The sequence below is a fragment of the Rhinoderma darwinii genome, chromosome 2 (assembly GCF_050947455.1).
Source record: "Rhinoderma darwinii isolate aRhiDar2 chromosome 2, aRhiDar2.hap1, whole genome shotgun sequence".
Classification (NCBI taxonomy): domain Eukaryota; kingdom Metazoa; phylum Chordata; class Amphibia; order Anura; family Rhinodermatidae; genus Rhinoderma; species Rhinoderma darwinii.
In genome coordinates, this window is record NC_134688.1 from 272,970,221 (window position 1) to 272,993,893 (window position 23,673).

The window sequence follows — 23,673 nt, forward strand, 5'->3', positions numbered from 1 at the left end:
TGGGTGTTGACCATGGCGGCCATTTTGAAGTCGGCCATTTTGTATCCAACTTTAGTTTTTTCAATGGGAAGAGGGTCATGTGACACATCAAACGTATCGAGAATTTCACAAGAAAAACAATGGTGGGCTTGGTTTTAACATTACTTTATTCTTTCATGAGTTATTTACAAGTTTCTGACCACTTATAAAATGTGTTCAAAGTGCTGCCCATTGTGTTGGATTGTCAATACAACCCTCTTCTCCCACTCTTCACACACTGATAGCAACACCGCAGAAGAAATGCTAGCACAGGCTTCCAGTATCCGTAGTTTCAGTTGCTGCACATCTCGTATCTTCACAGCATAGACAATTGCCTTCAGATGACCCCAAAGATAAAAGTCTAAGGGGGTCAGATCGGGAGACCTAGGGGGCCATTCAACTGGCCCACGACGACCAATCCACTTTCCAGGAAACTGTTCATCTAGGAATGCTTGGACCTGACACCCATAATGTGGTGGTGCACCATCTTGCTGGAAAAACTCAGGGAACATGCCAGCTTCAGTGCATAAAGAGGGAAACACATCATCATGTAGCAATTTCAGATATCCCGTGGCCTTGAGGTTTCCATTGATTGTCTATGCTGTGAAGATACGAGATGTGCAGCAACTGAAACTACGGATACTGGAAGCCTGTGCTAGCATTTCTTCTGCGGTATTGCTATCAGTGTGTGAAGAGTGGGAGAAGAGGGTTACATTGACAATCCAACACAATGGGCAGCACTTTGAACACATTTTATAAGTGGTCAGAAACTTGTAAATAACTCATGAAAGAATAAAGTAACGTTAAAACCAAGCACACCATTGTTTTTCTTGTGAAATTCTCGATAAGTTTGATGTGTTACATGACTCTCTTCCAATTGAAAAAACTAAAGTTGGATACAAAATTGCTGACTTCAATATGGCCGCCATGGTCAACACCCAGCTTGAAAAGTTTCCCCCCTCCCATATACTAATGTGCCACAAACAGGAAGTTAATATCACCAACCATTCCCATTTTATTTAGGTGTATCCATATAAATGGCCCACCCTGTACAATTATGAAACTGATCTCCTATGTGTGGAAAGGCCTCCCCAGCCAGATACACCCAGTCAGAAACATTCCACTTGGCCAAGCAGTCAGCAGGATACGGGCCACCACTGTCTCTAATCTTCACTGATACTGGTTGGCATAATCTCCTGGCAGAGGGAAATGATAGTCTATGTCTTAAGAGCACTAAGGCCGGGTTCTCATGGGTCGCATACGCTGTGTAAAAGCCGTGCAGCGTATCCGACATGGAACCTGCAGCACAGTTTTTTGGACAGAATTTCCGCAACAGAAAATAGCACTGGAAAAAAACACCAACGTTCATACTTACCCCCTCCCTCTCCTCTGTGCATAGTCTGGCCTCCTAAGATGATTTTGCAGGCCATGTGACACTGCAGCCTGTGATTGGCTGCAGCGGTTACATGGGATGAAACGTCATCCCAGGAGGGCGGCCTGCAGCAAGAAGGAGAGATTTCTGGGTAAGTATGATTTTTTTTTTCCTGAGTTGCGACTTTTATGGCAGAATCGCTGCAATTCCGCTGCAAAGGTCACAGGACTTGGCTTTCTGTTGCGGGTTTTGCAACCCCATGGAATTCAATAGGGAAAGCCCGCAACAGAAAATCAACTAAAATGGAGCATAATTTGACATGCTGTGGATTTAAATTCCGCACTGCAGGTCAATTTATTAAGGTTTACGCTGCAGGTTTTTTCCGCAGCATGGGCATGAGATTTCATCCACTTTGCTGCTACTGTAAATTCTGCGGAATTTTCACACAGAATTCTGTTGCGGAAATTCCACAGCGTTTACTTTACGTGGCAACCTGGCCTAAGAAAGTCTAGTCTGCTGTTGTGTTATCATCCGTCAGGCACCTTCGCCTCACATGTTTTGCCCTAACACTAGTAGTTGCTAACTGACCCATGTAGTTTTTGAGGGTGATCATTAAGTTTTTTAATATTTGTATAGTTGAGCAAATTTAAAATTTGTGAACTTTAAACAATTTTAGATTTAACAATGAAATGCATGGACCAACCCTGGCATTCTACGGTTGGGGTGTCATGTCCCTCATGACACCACTCAACAAAGCATTTCACTAACCGAAAATAATGAGAATTCTCATCAATGCAATCAAATGATTCCCAAATTTGCACAAAATTGATTTTCACAGTGGAAGAGTAAATTTGTAATAATTTGATCAACAGAAGATGCAAATGTTCAACCTGCTTGGATAACTTGCCCTTCATTCACTTGTCTTTTCCTGCACACATTACCATGTTCACACATGAAGAAGCGTATGATGCCACATTTGTTCTGAGCTTCATCATTTAGCAGCTGATTTTTCATTTCCTTTTTAATTTCTGACTCCGCCACATAGTAGTAAAAATTTTAAGAACGTTGCACTGCACAATCGTGCTCTGATATTTATTTTTATGAAGTACTGTTCATAGGAGAGAAAAAAATCTCTAGGTATTTTAGCATTCGACAGCCAATAAATTTGTGTTGATTATTATCTATTTCACTAACCTCGAGGAAAACCTTCTATTAATTACAGCTTACGCATTTAATGTGAAGGTATGCCCAGAGGTAGAGAAAGAAGGGATCTGTAATAAATGAGTAGATAAGAAATCTCTATTAACGCCACTGGTGAGTAGTGACAGATATATTGCAGGGGTGATGTTGTAATACAGAGTCCCTTCAGGCTGTGTTCTTAGCTTGTTCTGCGTGTGACTAGGATTCAGTGGTACGAGGCCCTGGGGATCCTAATGAATTGATCTATTATCTCATACTGTAAAGCATTTAAATGCTCCTGAGTCAAAGCTCACTCCCTTGGATTAATACTTGCCTCTAAAAAATTCAAAATGTTTCCAAATCCTAAGGGTTAATGCAATATTTTTTAAAAGTCACTTGCAAAAACAAATGGTAAGCAAAGGGCACAATAATGTGTGATTTTAGTGTTTACATGACAAATCAGAGATGCTGTAAATAGTGGAAACAGTCAAGCTTCATACCATGTACTTGGCTGCATGTAGTACAGATGTAGCATAGCTGAAATTTTCCTTTATCTCTTTTTATCACCATTAAATTTGCATTGTGATTATGCTTTCCATTGAGATGATACAATGGGTTTACCAGCAATCCTAAGTAATATGGGCCATGGAAACGAGCGCCGCTCAACGAGACAGCTCGTTGATCGGTGCTCGTTTACTCCTTTCACAAGGAACAATGCCTGGTTGCCTGGTTATCTATGGGTACTAGACGAGTGAGCCTAACTATGATCATTTGTCCCCATACATTTCCATCATGTTGGCAGCACATATCCCTGAATACACAGTAAGACGTGCTCCCAACAACGATAATATATAATGCTGCATAAGTGGACAGATCAGCCAATAAACTACCATTTGCTCGTTCATCGGCTGATCGTTGCCTTGTTTATACAGGGCAATGATCGGGAACAAGTTCATATGAACGCTCATTTTCCCGATCATTGTCCCACGTAAAAGGACCTTAAGACACAGATAATGCAATTACACCAGCTAAAACTGCTACAACTTTATGGGCATGACCAGACATGTCGGAATTGCTCTGGAATTCCGCTGCGGACATGTTTCTCCATTGCTTTCCACACCTTTTTTGTTAGGTTCGTTTACACGTTGCAGAAAATTCCGCTGCGGAGCATAGGCTGCGGTGCGGAATTTGGTGTCCGCAGCATACCCTGGCTGTTGCGGACGTGTAGCGGACTTGTTGCGCACTCATTGCGGAATTTCTCCATTGACTTGAATGGAGAGTCAAAATTCTGCAATGAAGTCCGCAGATGTTATGTGTGCTGCGTAGCGTATTGATTTTACGAACATGATAGTTCTTCATTCTGGCTGGACCTATGTATTTCTAGGCCCCATGCACACTAACGTAAAAACGCCCGTAATCACGGGCCGTTATTACGGCACGGGCAGGCCAATAGAAGTCTATCGGGCTCCCGTAATTACAGGTGACTACGTGGGTGCACCCGTAATTACGGGAGCGTTGCTAGGCGCCTTCAGGAGATTGTCACTGTCCAGGGTGCTGAAAGAGTTAAACGATCGGCAGTAACTGTTTCAGCACCCTGGACAGTGACTTCCAATCACAATATAGATCAAGGTGTAAAAAAAAAAAGAAGAAGTTCATACTTACCGAGAACTCCCTGCTTCTTCCTCTAGTCCGGCCTCCTGAGATGATGTTTCAGTCCAAGTGATGGCTGCAGCCAATCACAGGCTGCAGCGGTCACATGGACTGTCGCGTCATTCAGGGAGGTCGGGCTGGATGTCGAAAGAGGGATGCGTCACCAAGACAACGGCCGTGTAAGTATGAATTTCTTTTATTTTTAATAGGGAAAGGGCTGTCTCTTCTCTCTATCCTGCACTGATAGAGAGAAGAGAAACCCTCTTCCCCTGAATATGCAACGGCTAGTCCGCATCAATTTAATGCCAATTTTAGGCAAAGCCGCAACAGAATCTGCAACGCAGACTCTGTAAGGCATTGATGCGGACAGTGTATGCAGAACTCCGCCACATCTGGTCATGTCCTTTGTCCTCTATTGTGTTGCCATGTGTTGGCTGATAGTATCTTTATCAATTATCAAAATACTTTGACATATTAAAATTAATCTTAATGTTCAAAGCATTTATTTTGGTAATAAAAAAAACAACATATAAATAACCATTCATTATAAAATCTTAGCAAAACTAACCAGACAGCCATTGGGCATTCAAGGCTATACACAATATGTTTTGTAATGTCAAAATGTGAACTGCTGCAACTTATTGTGGCTTTAAAGGTATTCACCACATTAGATCTTTTATGTAACAACACTGAATCACAGTGGATTTATCTGGGTTTTTTTTTTTAACTGATCAACAAAAAATGCCTCTTTTGCTGGATTCCCATACAGCGTTTTGCTATGTTTTTCATGGCGTCTTCCTTGGTGTTCTACATACAGAACGTTTTGATTTGTAGCATTTTGGAGGCATTTTTGAGTTCTTAAAAGATGCAGCATGCTTGGGTATGGTTTCTATCACATAGGCTTAACTGAAGGACTTGACAAATTTTAAATAAATTGTTTAAAAATCCAAAACGACATGGCAGTTTTTTTTTTACAAGCATATAAATATGCTCAAAAAATGTGTGTGTGAAAGATTCTTAAAGGGATTATCTACTTATGACAACCCTCAACCCGATTTACAATTGAAGCTGATATATCCAGACACATATTCTTCTGCAGCAGCGGCTGCAGTGAAAGTGTAGTGTTAAAAGGCTCCTATTTAATTGGCTTGGCGACAATGTTATGCATAGCTGGGCTCAGTCACAAAGCAGAGCACGGTTGTCGTCATGAGACAACTTCTTGCTGTAAATGTCAAAGTGAAAACAAATCTATATAAAGTGATGTACTTCTATTACAATTATTAAAATAGAAAACATTGAAATCATATCTACAGTATTCACAAGCTTCCATTTCTTATTTATTGATGGTCTATTTGGCAGGTATTACAGCCCTATAGACCTGTAATGTGGCTGTAAATAGGAATCATATTTTTATTGCAAAGAACAGGATTAGATGCTAAAGCAGGCAATATTTTTAAAAAAAATTTTGGGAAAATATTTTCCAGCTTTGTCCTAAAAGTCTCTGTTTAGAGATAAACTAAACGATTTACACAAATCTATTTGTTACAAATTTCCAAAAAGTTTGGGATTTTAACAAAGCCAAAATCTTTGGAATTCTTCCAGCACAAATCACTTAAAATGGTCGCCACCATTTCACAGATCATAAAAAAGAAAAGAATACAGAGAAGTAGGATCACATGGCCTCGGGCAGCGGCCAAGTGGGCTTCCACATAATGCCTTGCAGGCAGCTCTCCCTCTAGCACAGCCAATCATGAGGGGTATAGGATGTAAGTCACTAATGACTCAGTGGGTGACAGTCATATGAGGCATTGCCACTATAAAAAGCCCAACCAGAAAATGCTGCTGTTGATAGAGAAGAGAATAGATTTAAATTTTGTAAATTAATTTGTGAATCACCAATGTCATCTCATCAATCACAAATCTTCTTTAATAATATTAACCCTGGATTTGATAGCGTGCCGCTGCCTTCTGAAACAGATGTGACAAATGTGACGTCACTTATTGTTTTGCATATATCTAATAATGCCACCAAAAATTGGTGTATTGTTCTGCATCAAGCATTTATACAGCGCCATTATACTTCAGTCTGTGTCCAAGTAATAATTTTTTCTTCAAGTAAAAAGATTTTAATTAAAATTTAAATCCTGGTGCTGATAGCATGTCACTGCCTGCTGATATAGTTGTCACAAACTTAGTATGAGGCTACCGTTATCCATCACATCCCGTAGACCTATTATTGAGGAGGAAGCGGATGACATTGGGGGTTGGATGACTTACTCACCATATCAGTTACTGCAGGATAATGTTTTCTCTGACACTGTGACTTTGAACCAGTGTTCTGCGCATTCCACCTGCTCCTCCTCCTCCTTTCCATTTAATTTGTGGCCTAATAGAATAATTTATTTTCTGTCATCTCTGTTTTCACTGACGTTTAGTAGGGTGACTTCCTTTCTGCTAAGAGACAGCTATTCAAGATAGTGTTCCTATTGATGAGTTGTAGGAGAAAAGATCATAATATGGACTGTGATGAGGAGGAGGATCTGGCAGAGGTGGAGGACATAACTGAAATGCATAGGTGTGTTGGTGGTGGTAGTAGCACTTGTAGCCATGGTGGTGGTGGTGGTGGTAAGGACACGGGTATTTGTTTTGGTAGTGGCACTCGGGGCAAATTTATAGGTGGAAATCTTGAGAGGGCAGGAGCCCATGATATATCACAGTCTGAGAAAAGTGGTGGGGATGATGATGCTGACAATGATGATTGAGTGTTGGACATGACCCAGGAACCAGATCAAGGTGATTAGGAGATGATGATATCAGAGGATAAGGGTGGTGGCGAAGATAAATAGCGGAGCCAATATACGACCAAAAAGAAAAACCTGCCATGGACAGTTCCGCTTTTACTGTTATCAGTTTGGGAGCAGGTGACTCCGCTGCTGTTGGTGTAGGCTCAAAAGCTATTAGACCTAGGGCACGTTTGGATGGAGGTGGGGGCAGAATTGTTGCTGGTCATGGCATTGTGTGGGCATCTTTTGTGTTGGAATTTAACTCCTCTTCGCCAGCTGACAAAACCATCGTAGTGTGCAAACTCCAATGTATGAAATATGGTTCTCCTTCAGCCATGAAGCGGCATCATCTGCTCACATGGAAAAATCAAACAGGTCAGCAATGTGAGCAAGACCATCCTCCTACTCTCCCGTCTACATACTAGTAGTCAGGCCATATCCATGGACGTTGTTGTTATCATGCCCATCAACATGATCATCTATTGCTTTTCCTGCTCTTCCTGCTCCTACTCCTACTCTGACTATTCCTCCTCCTCCTCCATTCCATCGTTAGTCATCCATAACGGAATGTTTGGGCAGGAATCAACACTACACGCCCAGTAATCTGCTTCTTTGCCAACTGAACTCCCACTTAGTCAGGTTGCTGGTGGTGCAGTCGCTGCTGTACCACTTAGTGGATTCCAATACCTCTAGACAACTGATTGCATGCGCTCAGTCTCAATTGAGAATACCTAAACACTTTTACTTCTCAAAGCAATTAATCCTTGCCTTGTACTCTCATGTGGTGGAGATCATGGATCCCTCCTTGGAATTGTCACTATTCGGCAATATGCACACTACCATGAACATGTGGAGAAGCAATCACGGGCAGGGACAGTACATGTCTTTCACGGCCGGCCAACTGCGTCAAGGTTTTGAGGAGCAGCGGCGACGATGCACCACCGCAACAAGGTCAGGTGCGTGCAAAACCTCCATGGTAGTACAGGTTTAGTTCCGACCCCTCCACATCCTCCACAATGGATGTCCTCCCGTCCCTAACAGCAACAGGGCAGAGCGATGCTTACATGCCCTCTCTCCTTTCATATGTATAAGCTGAAACTCTGCCATGCTGTCTTACACCTGATGAGTCTGAGTGAGAGAAGCCACACAGCGGTTCAGTCATTGTTCTGAATCGAGCAGCAAATTTCTCGCTGGAAGTGTCCCACCAACTACAACTTGGTGAAGTAGTGAACGACAATGGCAGGAACATTGTTGATGCACTGCATTTGGGGGAAAAAACAAATGCTCTCTGCACGAATACATTTGGGGGAGAAAAATGTATTGTCGCCTGCAGAAGGTGATGTCCATGTCGATTAGAGTGTCTGCGCATTTCAACCATTCTTATGTATATAAGGACGCCCTCCTGGGTTTGCATCGACAGAACGGTCTGCCTTTACACTGGTTAAACGGTGACGTTCCAACTGGAAGTCCACCTTGCATCAGACCCACAATGCAGGAAGTATATGTTATATTGAGCTCAGACAGTGGCAGCTTATCATGGATCGGTGTCGCCTACTCAAGACCTTTAAGGTCACACAAATATGTGATCCACCTGAGATCTATACTTGAGCAAACAATCACACTGATGCAAAAAGGGGTGGAGGAATAACTACTTTTACATCTTGCTCGCAGCCCTGTGACTTTTGTAGGCCCGCATGGACGATGTTGCAGGCAGGAGGAAGTGGGTAGGATGAGGAGCTAGGACTTGACGAAGAGGATGAGAAGGCATTATTGGTGTAGGGGGACATGGAGATTTCACAGGCACAGGTGGGGAACAAGGCTGACACTCATTATGGCAGACATGATGGTGATGCTGCCCATGACCATCCATCGCAATGTAGGGCGGAGAATGCAACAACTGCGTCTTTCAACAGGCTGACGAGCATGGTAAGCTACATGCTTAGTTGCTTATGTGCTGACAAGCGTATCATTAGCATAAAGCAAAGAGATGACTTTGGATAGTCCTGCTTTTAGACCCTCGCTATAAAACCAAAATGGGGGAATTTTTCCTGCTTCCAAAGGGGAGGAAAAATTGGCGTCTAACCAGGATGCGCTTTGTACCCAGCTTGTTGCAGCTTTGCCGAGCAGACACCTGATGGCCGCATGTCTGATCAGGAAGTCTCTCTTAGATTTCCGCTGAGTCGCTGCTCCACCACCGCTGCCAGAGCTACAGCTACAATAAGTAGCAGAAGCAGCATCACCAGCAGCCGATACAGTTTGCTGAACATGTACATCAGCAAACAGCCACTTGCCACTAAATATACTCCTGTACATGCAGATATACAGCAAATTCCTCTTAAATGTTTTTTGATATTTAAGATTTGGCAAGTTGCAAATTGCAACCAATTATTTGTATTATGAAACAACTTTACAAATAGTTTTGATTAAATCTCTTATCATTGTGTGTCTACAGCTCCTATTCAGTCCTATAAATCTCCATGGTAACAGACTACCATTTACAGTATGCCAGACATTTGTGACCAGTGTTGTCTAAAGGGTTCCGCTTTTGACTCATCTGTACATAGCACCTAATTCCTAATGACTTGTAATGTATTTTGACCACTGTGAGAGAAGAATTGATTCATTTTGAATCTACGTGATTTTCCCCTTGCAAATCTAGCATGAATATAGTTTTTGTCCTGTCCCTTTATTTTTGTAGCCCAAAATAACTTAGGATACTTTTTTGTGGCTTTTTGGATGAGTTGTTGCTACTTTCTCAGGGTACATTTGTCCGGCTGGCCAATCTGAAAAGATTCAACACATCTTCTCTCTTTTTAGATAATTGTCCCCAGCATCGTTCATTGAAGTCCCATATGCTTACAAGTAACGTTATTATCCTTTTTAGGCTGATATAGCTCAAACAACTTATTCTTCTAATTTCTTCATGATAATCCTTTAATTTTAAAATAATGGTAATAAAGAAGACTAGTGGTAGCTGCTATATTCTCATAGTAACTATTACACTATTTAATGAGGTTAAGATTTAACAGTAATGTGAGACTGCTATAAATTCTAGGAACTATTTGGTTTCAGTTATTGCTCTTGAAGGTGGTACAGCCAATTACTTCTTAGTTTAAGATAGGGAATTTACTTTGCTGATATGGTTACTTGGGTAATTTTCTTCCAAGAAGCACCATCCCATCATCCCCTGTACGAAGCATGACATTGTGTATGCATTTTACTTTGAGTGTTTCTCTAAATTAAAAATCCATCTAAGGGTCTATTCACACCACGTTTGGTTTGTCCGTTTAACGTATGCACTGGAAAGTACTCCTGGCTCATGAGCTGAACATGTTCATAGACCCAAATAGACACAAAGGATGACAAAAGAGTGTCCTTTTCTCATTCATCAGGAAGGAATATTTCCACTTACTTTTAACTGTATAGGAAAGCGCAGCCTGCTGACTTTCCTATACAGACGGCCACCGTAAAAAAAAAAACATATACGGCAGGGCCTATGGTTGACGTATGCCACTGCATGGTACATAGTGGCATATGTCTGGGATTTAATTTCCCACATGGTAACATTTAACTTGTTGTAAATACACTCTACTGTCTAATAATAATTTGTTTAAACCCTTGGTGACATAACTGCATGTTACAGCTGCAAAGTGGAAGTATGGAGCAGGCTCACGGGCTGACCCCGCTCCATATGTTATAGGTGACAATTCCATGCAATGACCGGATTTGGAGTTGACTCTGATGCCGGACATTTAACCACTTAGATGCCATGATTAATAGCAACCATGGCTTCTAAGCATCTAAGAGCGTGGAGTAAAAATATTAATACACTGCAATACATAGGTACTACAAAAATGTAAAAAAATAAAGTGTTTTTTTTTTCAAACAGAAAAAAAAATTAAAAGTTCAATAAACCCCACTTTTTCCCATTTTTCCCAAAAATAAAAAATAAACACAATTGTTAATGCTGTGTCCGTAAAATGTCTTAACTATTACAATATATATATATATATATATATATATATATATATATATACACACACACAACCCACATGGTAAACGCTGTAAAAAAAACAAACAACAAAAGATGCCAGGATTGCTGTTTTTTTTTGTCAACTTACCTCCCAATTACAATTAAATAATAAATTATCTAAAAGTTGCATGTACCCCAAAATGGTACCAATATTAACTACAAGTTGGCCTGCAAAAAACAAGCTCACACACTGCTCCATCGACAGAAAAATAAAAAAGTTATGAATATGGCGACACGAAACAATTTTTTTAAGAAACTGTTTTGTCTTTGTGAAAGTAGTACATCATAAAAAAAATTCTATAAATTTGGTATCGCCGAAATCGTAGCATTTTTACTGCAAGATGAATAAATACAAAATCCAAAAGACAATAGTGGAATCACAGTTCTTTTCCTATTCCACCCCAAGATTTGTTTCTAGATTCCCAGTACATTATATGGTACACTAAATGGTGCCATCAAAAAATACAATGCTTCTTGCAAAAAAAAAAAGCCGTCTATGTCGACGGAAAAAAGTAAAAAAGTTATGGCTTTTGGACCGTGGGCGGGAAAAAACTAAAATAAAAATAAATAATGCTAGCTGCGCCAAGGGGTTAAAGATCAGGTATTAATGTAGTTTCACCCTCGTTTTGTCTTTAAGTATTCTTTATTCTTATATATAAGACATCTCTATTAAAGCTACTAGTAAGCAGTGACAAATATACTGCACGTGTGTGACGTTTTAATGCAAAGTTCCTTCAGGCTGTGTTCTTAGCTTGTTCTGCATGCGCCTAGGATTCAGTGGTACGAGGCCCTGGGGATCCTAATGAATTGGACTATTATGTTATACTGAAAGCATCTAAATGCTCCCAAGTCAACACTCAGTACTTTGTGTCAACATTTGGCTCTGTGAAATGCAAGTTTTTGCCAAAAACCAAGGTTGCATACAGTTCAGTGAATCAAACACTGGCAGATGGTGTTCAACAAATGGCTTTTTCAATGACTATTGGAATACGGGCTTATCCCCATCAACACCAGAGAAAAGTGGAGGCATAGAAATTAGAGGATGAATATGCTATAGCAGACAGCTTTTACTTGATATGACTTTAGGTCTATAAACATAAGATTATTGGAAAGCTTTCTATGCAGCTCATGATTTAAATGGCATCAGAACTTAAAGGGGTTGGCCACTTTCTAATGAAATGTCTAAATGCAATAAGTTGCTGTGTTCTGACACATGCAACTGAAATACTCCCATCACTTACCCATGCACTCCATTTCAAGGCTCCCTGCCACCACTAGAATGGCTTAGTAAACAGTGGACAGCGCAATTTTCCATAACTTTTAATATGGTGGGACTAAGGTAATATGGCCACGTGAACCCCTCCCCGACTGCCTGCTCTTCTGCACTGGCGCTGAACATGGCTGAACACGTTCAGTGCATGTGCAGATACAGGCAGCAGAATTTCCTGTATTTTTTTTTATCTAAAGCCGACAACCCCTTTAAGTGACTTATAGTCTTTTTAGATATTTCTAGGTACTATTAAAGATAAATCATCCAATGCCTTTGTCGACAGGTAGACAATTATTAAAGGGATTGGTCCGAAAGGGATAGTTGTCTAAACCTTTATGCTCAAATTGTACATTACTAATATCTCAGTGAAAGTTATAGTTCCAAAGGATCTCTTTATCATGTTAGACTTGATGAACAATCTAGGAAAGATATAGGTAATTTCCAAAAATAGAATATCCATGTACGTATGCATGGCATGCATGATCAGAAGTTCTCATGATATTTCATGAAATACTGTATATAGAATACAAAAAATTATTCCTTTACTGTGTGAAAGAGCAAAGTAAACTATCCTTCACTTATTATACTGGTATGGGAAGCCACATTTAATTTACTCAAGAAAGAATATATTTTCCTGTATATGGACACAGCTCTGAGGTATTTCACTACTACTAGTAAAGGTCAAAGTATTGGAGAAGTGCTTTTATACAAAAAGGGACTATCCCGGAAAATAGCACATCACTGCAGTAGTATGCAAAAATGCTTGATGAATTGAATGCTTCTACTCAGGAGGGAGTAGGTTAGAGGCTTTATAAACATACTCAATCCTTGCTTCCTTCTACAGCTGGTGCCTCGGGATCGGAATCATTTCGAATATGATATAACTATTTATCAAATGCTTTTTTTTTTACCATGCTAGGAATTACTTCTGGTTAAAGTGCCACACATCCAGTTGCCTGATAACACTGGGCTAAAAGTAATTTATCAATAAATTAACTTGGGCTTTCGGAGACTCCCTTCCAATATATTTAAGCTATGGGTTTACAATTGGTGTCCACCACTTGAAAATTCATGTTTTATATCTTTTTTAAATCTGTATACAGACTGTTCTGCCTAGTAACATTACATATCTAGGGCCACAGTTGAAGAGACGGACAGAACAGGTGTATCATAGTATGATGGGTTTGTAGGGCAAGGCAAAGGAATGTACAAGTTAAAGGATTAGGGATAATTAGGGAGATGAATGAGTAATAGATGGAGTAGAGTGAGGGAGTAAGAGGTACCTGGTAGGTGAGAGGAAGAGATGCCATGCATTTCTGCCACATCCTGGACCTGAAGCAGCTTGACCACCTTTCTTCTTTGTCTGGTGGTGCAAGGGCTTTTGTTGGAGCACTGTTGTGGCAGCCAGTGGTGAGGAGTTCTTGCCACTTATTAGGGTGATTGGTTCTATTAGATGTATGGTGACCTCTCTTCATAGCACTCTGAGTAATGATCGGAGTTGTACCCTCACAGACCTGTCATCCTGGCTCTTTAACGTGGGACTGGGGATGTGTGCTTTCAGGAACTGCCTGAATAAAGGCCTTCCTAATTTTCGGGCATCGCTTCTTATTAATTACATTTTTATGTATTATAATGTAACAAATGAGTCCTTTATTAAAATGTATATAGTTTGTAGACTGCTGCCGGCATTTTTTTTTTCATTGTCATGTAATGTGTTGTATTTTTTTGTTTGGGTTATTCAGGACGCAGCCATTTTTTGGATTTTCGTTTTCATTTTTACCTCCCCACTTTCCAAAAGCCATAACTTTTTTATTTTTCACTTGATAAAAGCAAGATCAGGGCTAGTTTTTTGTGGGACGAGTTGTAGTTTTTCACATCCCCATTTATTGTACCATATAATGTAGTGGAAAACTGTAAAAAAAATAATCTTTGTGGAGTGGAATAGGAAAAAAACGGCGATTCCTCAATCTTTTTGGGGGGTTTCGTTCTTAGGGCTTTCACCGTACAGTAAAAATGGCATGTTAACTTTATTTTACCAGTCAATATGATTACGGCGATACCAAATTTATATAGTTTTTTTTTATGTTTTACTACTTTTACAAGGAAGAAACTAATTGTTAAAAATAAAATGTATGTTTTCTCACCGCATTCTGAGAGCCATAAAATTTTTATTTTTCCGTTTTTATTGGTACCATTTTGGGCTACATGAGACTTTTTGATCACTTTTTATTAAATATTTAGTGGGATATGAAGTGACCAAGAAACTGAGATTCTGGCATTTAAATTTTTTATTTTTTACGGCGTTCACCATATGGGTTAAATAATGATATATTGTAATACTAAAGACTTTTACTTAAGCGGCAATACCAATTTTGTTTATTTTTATTTTTTTACATTATTTTAGAGTAATGACTACAACTAAAACACGCCCTAGGGGACTTGAATTGGCATATTTTCAGTATATTGTCATTTTTACGGGCTTTAGAGGCAGGTCTTAACATGAGATGAAGAAAGGCAATCCCGGGGACCTTCATTAGGCTCCTGGGCTGCCATGACAACCATCCGCACCCCCAATCGCATCGTGGGAGGGGGCGATGAGCTGTCAGAGGGGGCACCCCCCTCTTTCTAACATCTTAGATGCTGCGATCGTGATTGATCGCAGCATCTAAGGGGTTAAACAGCCAGGAACAATGCAATCGCTGTTCCTGGCCGTTAGTCCCGGGTGTCAGCTGTAAAACGCAGCTGACACCCACTGCATACAGAGCGATCTTAGTGGGTGAGCCCGCTCCAAACATCACACCCCGCACCACAACGTACTTTTACATCGTCGTGCGCGCAGGGGTTAAAGTCTGTACATGAGCCCAAGCATCTCTACAGCACCCTAGTCAAGTGGGTGTAGAGGATGAATGGGTGTATTTATTTTACTATGTATTTATTTTCTTGCTTTTTGTTTTTTCACTTGGTTGTAATCCGAAGTTGTGAAGAATAAGTCCATCTTGAAGAAGAAATTAAGATATTTTAAGCCTTGTGGTTGCTATCACACTATAACATGAAGAGGTTAACAGTTTCCTGTCCCTTTCTCAGTAATCAGGTTTCCTGAAACAGCAGATCTTTGTGTGATAAAACACAATAGCCAGACATCCATCTCAGCCAAAGAATGCATTAAGATGCGTCTCTTTGCTGTACCCTTCCACTTTCTGTCTGGCAACCCTACACAGTTGGATTCATGCCAAGCATGATACGCTTTGCTAGATTACTCTTGGGTTTTATACACTATAAAGATACAGTCCCTCCTAACGGTTAAAGGTAAAAAAAAGTCCGGTACAGTACACTTATATACACTATAAGAACAAAAGTATTGGGACACACATTGAATTCATGTGTTTCATTCAGTCCCATTACCACAGGTGTATAAAATCCAGCAGCTAGCCATGCAGTCTGCCTTTACAGACATTTGAGTAAGGATGGGTCATTCTAAAGAGCTCACTGAATTCCATCGTGGTACTGTACTGCCACCTTTAACCCCTTAACGACCCAGCCATTTTTCATTTTTATATTTTAGTTTTTCACTCCCTGCCTTCCAAGAGCCATAATGTATTTATTTTTCCATCAATAGAGCGGTGTGAGGGCTTATGTTCTGCAGGAGGAGCTATAGTTTCTATTGGCACCATTTAAAGTACCATATGATGTACTGGGAAACGGAAAAAAAATATTTGTGGTGTGGAATTGGAAAAAAACAAAATTCCTCCATGTTTTTTTGGGTTTTGTTTTTACGTCTTTCACTGTGTGGTAAAAACGTAAACTTAAATTCATTCTGTGTCTCAATATGATTACGGTGATACCAAATTTATATAGTTTTTTTTATTTTTTACTACTTTTACAAAGAAAAAACTGTTAAAATTTTTTTTCTATTTTATCACATTCTCAGAGCCATAACTTTTTTATTTTTCCGTCGATTGAGCGGTTTGAGGGCTTATTTTTTGCAGGGCTGAGTTGTAGATTTTATTGGTACAATTTTTTGGTACATACGATTTTTTTAATCACTTTTTATTCAGTTTCTTTATAGCGCTAATGTGATCAAAGTTAAATAATAGTATATTGTAATAGTTCAGACTTTTGCGGATGCGGCGATACCATTTTGTTTTATTTTTTTACATTGTGCTTGGGGAAAAATAGGAAAAGGGGGGTTTTTGAACTTTTAATATTTTTGTATTTTTTTGACACTTTTGAAAAATGTATTTAACTGTTTTTTTCACACACATTTTATTAGTCCCCCTTGGGGACTTGAACCAGCGATCATTGGATCGCTGATATAATACACTGCAATACAAAAGTACAATACATTGTCAGTTTTACAGGCTTGTGCTAAGCCCTGCCGGAGGCATGGCTTAGCAGAGGCAGACAGAAAGCAGACCAGACCTGGGGGCCTTTATTAGGCCGCCGGGCTGCCATGACAACCATCGGTGGCCCCCTCGATCGCACTGTGGGGGGCCGTTGGGCTGTCGGAGGAGGCCTACCCCCTTCTTCTGACGGTTTAAAAGCCGGTGTCACTATTAACCGTGGCATTTAACTAGTTAAATGGCCGGGAACAGCGCAATCGCTGTTCCTGGCAGTTAGAGCAGCGAGTCAGCTGTCATACACAGCTGACAGTTGGGGTGTATGGATCGGGCTCCAAACTTCCCCCCCACTCCATGACGTGTATTTTCGTCATGGGTCAGTAAGGGGTTAAAAACAAGTCAGTCTAGGAAATTTTTTCCCACCTAGATATTCCACAATCAACTTTGAGTGGTATTATGGAAAAGTTGAAGCTTTTAGAAACCACAGCAACTCAGCCACGAAGTGGCAGACTACGTAAAGTTACAGTCGAGTGCTGATGCGTATAGTGCAAAAAGTCACCAATGCTCTGCTGACCCAATAACTGAAAGTTCCACACCTGTTCTGGCATAAACATCCACACAAAAACTGTGTGCGGGAAGCTTCATGGCATGGGTTTCCATGGCCTAGCAGCTGCAGGCCAGCCTTACATCACCAAGCACAATGCCAAGCATCAGATGTAGTGGTGTAAAGCATGCAGCCACAGGACTCTGGAGCAGTGGAAACATGTTCTGTGGAGTGACAAATCACCCTTCTCTATCTGGCAGCCTGATGGATGAGTCTGGGTTTGGTGAATGTCAGGAGAACGTTACCTGCCTGACTGCATTGTGCCAATTGTAAAGTTTGGTGGATGAGGGATAATGCTATGAAGTTGTTTTTCAGGGGTTGGCCTAGGCCCCTTAGTTCCAGTGAAGGGAAACCTTAATGCGTTAGCATACCAAGACATTTTAGATAATTTAATGCTTCCAACATTATGGGAAGAGTTTGGGGAAGGCCTTTTTCTGTTCCAGCATGACTGTGCCCCAGTGCACACAGCAAGGTCCATAAAGGCATGGTTGGTTGAGCTTAATGTGGAAGAACTTGACTGACCTTCACAGAGCCCTGACTTTAACCCCATCAAAAATCTTTGGGTTGAACTAGAACGGAGATTGTGAGCCAGGCCCTCTCCACCAACATCAGTGTTTGACCGCACTAATGCACTTCTGATTGAATAGATAAAAATCCTGGCAATTGAATTACAATATCTTGTAGAAAGGTTAAAAGCTGCTTTAGCGGCAATGGCACCAACTCCATAATAATGCCTATGGAATTGGAATGAGGTGTCATAAAAGCTCCTGTAGGAGTAACGTGTAGGTGTCGAAATACTTTTGTACATATAGTGTATTTCAGCTTTTTGTATGTGCAATAAATAACATTACAAAGGAACTCCACAATTTTTTTTTTTTTTGTTTTATTTCACTGATAGGCCGTGTTCACACTGAGAATTTTTCTTTCGAAAAATTTGACGTGGAGATTCTGTGGCACAAATCTGAGGCTGACCCTGCAAATCCCTACATAGCCATATGGTTAAATGATAAAAGTTTGGTTGCCTGCAGCTACCACTAGGCAGCTGCATATGATTTATGCACTGAACTTACAGCATGCAGTAAACTTCTGAGCTCTAAAGTTGTAAGCAGCTCTTCTCTTATTTTATCATTAAACTCTATAGCGGTATGAAGTGAAGTAAAGGCTTTGGAGCTCTGTATCAGAAAAATAGAACTCTGACACCTATAAATTTATACATTATGACATTAATCAGCACATAATTTTGGACTTAAAAATAGCATTATGTTAAAAGGTGGACATTTACTTTAACACTTTCATGACCAAGGGTCATTGATGCCCCTATGTCCAGGTCAAATTTTCAATTTCTGATGTGCACTTCTTTAAACTATAATAAATTTGCAACCGCTTTGAATATCCTAACTATTTTAACTTTTTTTTTTACAAAACTTATGAGGCTTTAATTTTCTAGATTCGTTTAATTAATTCCATATTTAAAATTTTTATTATAAGCAGACAAATCACTAAAAATGGGAAAAAAAACAATTTTCTATTTTTTTATATATTTATCTGTGTTATTTATGTGTGTGTGTGTGTGTGTGTGTGTGTGTATGTATGTATGTACATATATATATATATATATATATATATATATATATATATACACACACACTGTTGCAGCTCTTTAACAGTTAGCCTCCTTCACTCCCCAGGAGAGAGAAGAAGACTAAAGCGTTAAAACAAAACTTTTAGTACCTTATCTGCCCAGATAACGAGCACTCTGGCTCCGTTATCTCTAGGCAGAATCCGATGGAGGGAGAAGGAGGGGTGGAGGTGCTGACACACACCAGGGAGAGAGAAAAGTGCAGACTGCTTCATTGTGAGCAGAGCAGCACTTGTAACTTTAGTTTCATTAAAAAAAAAAGTTTGTTTTATGAAACTAAGTCAGAGGTGTTGGTAATTGTAGAGAGAGCCGACACATAGATTAGTGCAGAGCTGCTCACGCTGAAGCAGCTTCTGCACTCATTAAACCAGGATGCACGCTGCAAACGTCTATATACATGCTAAGTGCACAGGACATCGGCTGTTAGAACATATATAGCCGTATGGTAGTCGTGAAAGGGGTAACGACCAAAATTATTTTCTTTATTTTTGTCTACCTGCAGTCCAAGAACTTTTACTTTGACATGGTTAAATAAGGCCTTTATTTTTTTTTTTTTGCATGCTGTAGAGTTATTAGGTCTGTTAGGTTAGTTTAGTTATTATTTAGTGTACATACAATTTAGCATTTAACTTAAAATTATAGTGGAAATAGGCATTCATGGGGATTCCATGGGATTCTGACATTATATTTTTAAGCCAATAACTGATCACCTTAAATAATGTGTTTTTTATAGTATGTATTTTTACAGTTATAGAGGTACGACTATTTATATACTTTTTACTGCTTGTGTTTTTCCAATAATGTGTGTTGCTTTTGTTTTGTTTTTTAAATATTGTGTTTATGTTTTATTTTTTAGCTGCTTCATGTTTAGAGAGACTGTTAGCTTAGGGCCTGTCCACATCAGCGTCACCTGTCTGTTCATGGGTTCCACTAGACCGTTCCGTAAGAGGAACCCATAAACGGAAAGGCAAATTGAAACCATAGCTTCCGTTTGCATTACCATTGATTGCAATGGTAATGCTTCCGTTGCAAATAGTTTCCGTTTGTCTCCGTTCCGTAAGGTTTCAATTTTTTTAGAATTTGTTCTGCTCTTCCCTGATAGCAAATGCTGAGAATGCCTTAAATTTTTTCTTGATTTGCTACAGTCAGGATTTGTATCAGCACTATGGACATTATCGTTTTAAGAAGGACCTTTCTGAAGAAACAAAATAAAGGCAGATTATTGGCACCAGAGTCTCAATTTTCTTAGACTACTGGGTTCCAACAACTAGGCAGTCTAGATACCAATGACAACCAAATACTAGACCTTGTATATGATATGGGTCCTTTAAAAAAAACACTTATGAAAAGGGCCCTATATAGATAACTGTCTGCTAGTAATTAAATAGTGTGTGTTATACTGATTGGGGAGGTAAAAAGCTGTACGCTAAATATGCACCCTAGTAATGCACATTCTAAGAGAACCAGGATTAGGTAAGTCTTTAGGCATTTGTTGCTCTATTTATACGTGAAGATGATGAAGCTGTGCTGATACATAAGAGCTAGAGAAGGTGGCAGCATCCCGAAGCCACAAAACTCACATCCAGGAAGTATTACTAGGAGGGACAACCCTACATGAGAAAAGTCTGAAACTAGGAGCAGGTTGTGAACTTAATATCAGGGGGTCTGAGAATGAATGAATGAATGAATGAATGAATGAAGGAAGGAAGGAAGGAAGGAAGGAAGGAAGGAAGGAAGGAAGGAAGGAAGGAAGGAAGGAAGGAATGAGGGAATGAATGAATGCATAAATGAAGAAATGGGGCTTGCAACCTGAGCCTTAGGGAAACTTTTTATTTTCTCCAGGGAACCACTGACATATGTAAAAATAATTTTTCCATGTCAAAGTGTCCATAGCCTTTAAAGTGCACTCTGGCCAAAATGAAACTTTCCCATCTGTACTATTATGGTATTCCATGTGTCAGTCTCTCACCTTATTTTTATTGCTGCTTCTATCTCTATATATCAGACTGGAATGGTTGCTTAGCAGCAGTGTGAATCAGGCTCGGTGACACACTTTCTCTACTTGAGTCGATGGAGATCTATGTCTCACCCATCACAGACTTCAGCAGTTCTTGTACCACACTAGTTTTACACAGAGAGGGAAAGAAACTTCTATCATCAGCCAGAGGCGTAGCTAGGTTCTCCAGCACCCGGGATAAAGCTTCAGTTTGGCACCCCCCCAACCTCTTTCCCGACATCTCCTTCCCCCTCGCCATGTTTATTTTCTCTAACAATCAATGCCGTGTCATTTATTTTCCACATTTTTTTAATGTAACTTGAGCATAAAAACATTTGTACATTTTACAAGCAATACAGTTCTATAAACAACACCAGAACAAAGCTCATTACATATATACAGCACCAGAACCAAGCTCAGTACATAAATACAGCCCCAGAACCAAGCTCAGTGTATATGTATATATATATATGTATATATATATATATATATATATATATATATATATATATATATATATATATATATATATATATAGTACCAGAACCAAGCTCAGTACATACATACAATACCAGCACAAATACAGCCCAATTTAGTGCAACCCCTGCCATATAGGTTTGCACTAAATTGTTTCCAGCTCCCAGCATGGCCCAAACAATGGTAAGGATATGCTGGGAGATGCTGTTTCACACAAAAAATCATATCATAATCATACCACCCATCATCTCGCTGCAGATCATACAGTGACTGCAGCCATGATTAGAGGCAGAATAAACATGTGCATTAAGTGACTCACCGGGGACGTCTCAGATTCTAGTTATTTTTCTCCATGTGGTCCAGACCTCTATGATGACTTCTCCCGGTCACAGCCCATTTCTGCAGTTTGCCGCTCAGATGTCTTCAGCTTCTCACTTTTCCAACATTTCTACACCTATAAACAAAGATAAAGTTCTCATTATACCACACACTACGCCCCAGATATAGTAGTGCCATAAACTGCACCTCTAATTATAATAGCATCATACACCGTGTCCCACACACACACACCGTGCTCCCTGTAGATAGTGCCTGCCATAGAGCCCCCTGTAGATAGTGCCCCCCATAGAGCCCCCTTTAGATAGTGCCCCCATATAGCCCACCCCTGTATATAGTGCTTCACATATAGCCCACCCCTGTATATAGTGCTCCACAGATAGCTCACCCCTGTATATAGCCCCCCTGTAGTTATAGCCCACCCCTGTTTATAGTGCTCCACATATAGCCCACCCCAGTATATAGCCCCCATGTAGATAGAGCCCCCCCATAGATAAAGCCCCCTATCGTATATAAAGTCCCCCCCTGTAGATAAAGCCACCCCTGTAAATAAAGCCACCCCCCCCATAGATAATGCCACACACTTTTTTATTACGATAAAAAAATAAAATAAATATAAACTCACCTTAATCCCGTTCCCGTGCTGTCCAGAGGCAATGGAGACCTGCTCTCTTCTGCGCAGGTCTCCTGGGGTTGAACAAAGCGTCTATGAAAGGCGCTGATTGGCAGGGCAGGATGACTTTCCCTGTCAATTAGCGCCTTTCAACGACGCATGCGGCGCCATGTATCTCGCTGCTTCACTCGTAGAAAGGCGCTGAATGGCCGGGCATGGAACTTACCCGGCCATTCATTACTTCTAATTTTGCCTGTGTCCTATAGACGCAGGTACAATTATAGTGCAGGAGGGAGTGGCGCTGGTGCCCCCCTCTAAGTTGCCCTGGAGCACATGCCCCGCCTGCACCCCCTAGCTACGCCCCTGTAATCAGCTACCACTTAGGTTCCTGTCACACAGATATAATGTAGAAGAATATAGTGCAGCCCCCATGTCAGTATACTTATGGTTTCTCAGCTTATTTAGGAGACTATAGAGAGAATGATAATCACAGTGTCCCCCCGCATGCAGAAATGGTATGGTCTTTAGCTAGTCATGAGATGCTGTGCTGAAGCATCATGGGATTGATAGCAAAGCAGAAAGGGAGAGAAAGTTGGGGAAATCTAAGAATCAAGATTAGCTTGTTTAAAGCACAGACAAGGCAGCAAGTGAAAAAGTAAGTGCAGAATACATAAAATAAGTGTAGAGTGTTGTATATAGCCAGGTGGGGAATGCAGACATGGAAAGTTGTGTTTTCACTTGAGGACTTCTTCAAAGGCATAAATCATATAAATTGTTTGTGCTTCCTTTAAGAAAAAGCCTAGCTTTTTCATATCTCAACTGTTTGCAAATTTTAATAAAGATGATGAATTTCTATATTTAAAAAAAAAATACATGATTCAGTGGTATTGCTCTAACAGTATTCTTATGTTCCTGGACAGGACCTCTATGCATTGGACCTGGAACCATATCGTTACTCTGGAGTGAATTTAACTGGTTTCCGGATTCTGAATGTGGAAAACCCTTATGTGAGCACCATATCAGATAAGTGGTCAATGGAACGTCTACAACCCCCACCCAAGCCAGAGACTGGTCTACTGGATGGAATAATGACGGTACGGAAAACTGAGTCAAAGAGCTAGTTAGTAGACCCATTAAGTAAAGTAGATATTAATTGAGGTTGATTTAATATTGATTTTATTTATTTTCTGCTCATTGTGGCAAGATGGGGGGAGCCCTGAGAACAGGCAAAAAGGAAGATATTATTTGTCCCTATGAATATCTTTTGGAAGGTACTGGTTCTCCTTGCTGATATCCAGCTGGTAGGGAATCTTATGAGCAATGCTCTGTGGGTAAACAATGCAAAATAGCTCTTCAATGAAGAAAT

The 23,673-nt window shown here is 40.2% G+C and overlaps 1 protein-coding gene across 1 annotated transcript in view; it reads left to right on the forward strand.

The window, feature by feature from the left end:
• Window positions 1–23,673, forward strand: part of GRIK3 (glutamate ionotropic receptor kainate type subunit 3) — a 472,269-nt gene that overhangs the window by 256,940 nt on the left and 191,656 nt on the right. The window contains exon 6 of the mRNA XM_075853264.1: window positions 23,228–23,401. Within this exon, the coding sequence (XP_075709379.1) occupies window positions 23,228–23,401 (174 nt within the window). The remainder of the gene's footprint in view (window positions 1–23,227; window positions 23,402–23,673) is intronic.